The 3,664-nt window shown below is 37.8% G+C and overlaps 1 protein-coding gene across 1 annotated transcript; it reads right to left on the reverse strand.

Moving 5' to 3' along the window:
* Positions 1–1,210: 1,210 nt before the first annotated feature.
* Positions 1,211–2,511, reverse strand: LOC140790933 (heat stress transcription factor B-4b-like). The gene is made up of 2 exons (XM_073141250.1): positions 2,099–2,511; positions 1,211–1,948 (listed from the first exon to the last, which is right to left on the reverse strand). Exons 1-2 carry the CDS (start codon positions 2,348–2,350, stop codon positions 1,358–1,360), a joined length of 843 nt encoding a protein of 280 aa, XP_072997351.1. The 5' UTR covers positions 2,351–2,511; the 3' UTR covers positions 1,211–1,357.
* Between the last annotated feature and the right edge of the window lie 1,153 nt (positions 2,512–3,664).

Raw genomic sequence — 3,664 nt, forward strand, 5'->3', positions numbered from 1 at the left:
CCATAAGCCTATTTGTGCCCAAGGCCATCTTGAAATTAATTGAGTTAAATATATTTTGCCCTCTCCTTGCCCCGGAATTCACTTTATCTCTCTGTATAATATTTTAGGTCAAATCAATCTATGTACTTTTGATTAAAGTAAAATTATTAGATTTTTGTCTAACTTAATTGAATCCGTTAAATTGTAAAAATTGTCTAATAAAAATGGAAAGTATTTTTATAATTTGGATAAGGCTATGTTAAACAAGTCGGAAGTCTAACAGTCTCACTTTATTCAGAAGTATATGGACTAGTTTGATATTTAATATTTTAGGTATAAGTATATATGGGATAAAATAAATTTAACATAAATTAATTTTAAGCATAGATTAGCTATGAAGGCTTGGCTGCCTAAGTCATAGCTAGATCATTTTGACAACCCTAAAAGTAAGTATTGCTCATATTTGTCGGCTTAAATTTGTTAGAGAAATTTCTTTTGCATTATGATTATTGGTTTATTCTCTATTGCAATCCTATTTTTTTTCATTATTTCTAAATCTAGTTAGGTATTTACCTAAAGAAATACTCCAGATCAACTTTAAAATAATATATCTTAATGTTTCATGACTAGCATATATCCCAGTAGTTAGAACACCCAATTGTTACAATGTTCAATTCAAAAATAGCAAAATGCTTTAATTTGAACCAAAAATAGATTGATAATGCGATGCAAGAGATGAAAAATCCTTTCTTGTATATTTGGATTAAGCAATGTTTATATATTGCTGTTTCTACGTGACAAGAAGGCAGAACATGACTCGCGCTCATATTCGTGATAATGAGATCTATTTATTCCACTAATTGGCCAGGAGAAATCACAATTTTGGAGTAAAACAAGTTAACACTTTCTTTTTGACTCTATTATTACATTATAAAGATAAATAAAACCTCTTTTTCGGGCCATTTAATTTTTTGAGTAATTAGTGAATTATTGTCAATTATATTAGAAGAAGGAAAAAAAAGAAAAAAAAAACTCAATCTATTTAAATCATGTCTTCTAGTGCCCGTCAAAAGCGCAGAATGTAGAGTACTTGGTGGGTAAAGAATATATCTAATTGCTATTGAGTTTTTTTTCTTCTTCTTCTTCTTTTTTTCCTTTTCTTTGGTGATCGATCATTTGGACAAGCCACCCCTACTTCCACAATTCTTGTAAGAGAAAGAAACTCTCAAAAGAAACAAAGGAAGAAGGATTGATTCTTCGACGTGGGCTTTACTCAAATAGCACTTGAATTAAAGTGCATGGCTCGACCAAGAGTGATTGCTTCCACTAAAAATCTCAAGAAAGCCAAGCCTATATACACGCATCTCCTCCCGCTACTCTAAAAACTACCCTCAGATCCTTCATGCCCGTTGCTCTCCTCATGCAATCTCTTCTTCCCTTGGAGGGCAACCCCGAAGAGCTTGACGGTGCCGTTCGCCTTCTCCGAGCAACTTCCAGAGCCCAACTCAAGTAGCCTGCAGTGGCCTGGGGTGGTGGTAGTAGTAGTGGTAGTAGTAGTACTAACAACTCTTTGGCTATGAGGCACAGGAGTGACATGGTTCTGGAGGAAGTAGATGATGTCATTATAGAGCTTCTTCATGTGTGTGAGCTCGGATAGGAGGAAGGAGTTGCGCCGCCGCAGGCGCTGGTTGTCCTCGGAGAGCGCCGAGATGAAGTCAGTGTCGGTGTTGGATGGCAATGGGAGCAAGGGAGGTTCACCCCAACTCCCCATTTGGTCATCTGGGTTGTGGTAAGGTGGTGATGAGTGGTTCAGGTGATGTGGGTGGAAATGGCCGTGATGGTAGTGTATTGGAGAAGTTAATTGAGAGGTGCTCTTTCTTCTGTGGATCTCTGAGAGTAGATGCTTGGCTCCTTTCCTGAAGAACTCATTTGCAAACTCCCATCTATCTGCTACTATCTTCCTGAACCCCTGCACAGACATTGAATCAAATTAAGATCAGCACAATGCCAGATTAATTTATTAAGGACAAGGAAGAGCATATATACAGAGAGAGAAAGAGAGAAGTGCTAGAGAAAGGTACTGTACACAAATAGAGAGGGTTTGAGAAGGGTTGCATACATAGGTGTTGAGCTGCCTGACAAAGCTGGAGAAGTTATTGTGCTTGAAGTAGTTGGGGAGGAGGTCTCTAGCAAACTCAGGGGGTCTCCAGACCACAAAGGTGGTCTCATCCTCGCCCCAGGAGACAATGTGATCAGTGCAAGGATCATCCACAAGCTGGTATGTCTTAGTGAGGAAGGGAGCAGGGACTGGCTTGTGAGATTGGTCCATGGACATCACCATCTCTCCACACCTCTCAACCAAGAAGGCCATGGCAAGTTGGGTTGGGAGGGAGGGAGGGAGGAAGGCCAAAGGATAGAAAACGAAAAGCCTGCAGGCTCTACACTTGCTCTCTCACACTCTCTTCAAATATTCTCATGTGGGTCTCCTCTCTCTCTCTCTCTCTCTCTCTCTCTCTCTCTCTCTCTCTTCTCACTTCTCTCTCTCATCATTATATATACATAGATATATGTGCAGACTGCTAGTGGGTTCTTGAAGTACTATTAAGACAAGTATACTAACTAAATAAAGAGCAAGTAGTCATTGCCTTTCCAGAATCACTTGTATATAATTGAAACTTTTTGTTAATAACTTTCATTCTATCATTGATCTACTTAGTAATGCCAATTATGAGGGCTTTGTGAGGAGGTTTCGTATGTATTAAGCAATTAATGCTCTAAATGATCCAAGTTCTTTTTTCTTTATTTTAAAATTTTTAATGAGTCATTACGCTATTTAGGCTAGACAACAGGCTATATAGCTTTAATTGATCAGTCTTACTTCTCCTTTCCTAGCTAGCAGATACACTTCCATCCTCAACTTCTATGAAAATACCTATCAGACCAAACTGGTCTTTATTGCTATTCTCAAGTTATTCCTAGTTTTATTCTTAGTCACTTGTTCATGCATAATCTCGTCTTCTGTTCCAAGGCAAGCCCGTGACTTCCATGGCATGGCATGGCATGGCATATCAAAGCAGTTTAAGTGGAGGAATAATTAAATGATCCATTCTGATAGGATGCACTTCTGATGCAATATCATTTTTCTACTGCCCTTTTCTTGTCATTGGCCTGCATGGTGGGATGCAGAGCTGCCTCTTCCACAAATATCATATACATAAGCAAAAAAACAAACATTCCTTAGCTTTTCACCCACATGGAAAGAAACAAATTTTTTCTGATAGGAATACAGAGCCCAAGTTTTAAGATAAGACGTGCCATCCAATTAAAGTATTGGGGATTAAAGTATGGCCTAAGCCTAAGCTACATGTACCTTTCCCATATAACAACCTAATTTTAGTGATCTTTTCCTCGCTTAGAACCCCATCTTTTCACTATTGATAGGAACAGAATATTTTGTTACTTTTAATTGCTTAGATCTGTAGAGGGTTAGGTTTGTCTAGATAGTTGTCCATTAGGCCTTAATATAATGGACAATGTCAAGTTCTGTTTACCTTAACATATTAAGAAAAGAGATAAATATGTTTTACCTTCCGTACTTTGGTCGTCTTTACCTCTCTAAATTTTTTGAGTAAGTTAGTAACCCATAAATTTTCAGACAAGAGATGAATGGATGCCATGCATTTTT

The sequence above is a fragment of the Typha latifolia genome, chromosome 6 (assembly GCF_019914945.1).
Source record: "Typha latifolia isolate L0001 chromosome 6, TyphaL0001v2, whole genome shotgun sequence".
Taxonomy (NCBI): Eukaryota; Viridiplantae; Streptophyta; class Magnoliopsida; order Poales; family Typhaceae; genus Typha; species Typha latifolia.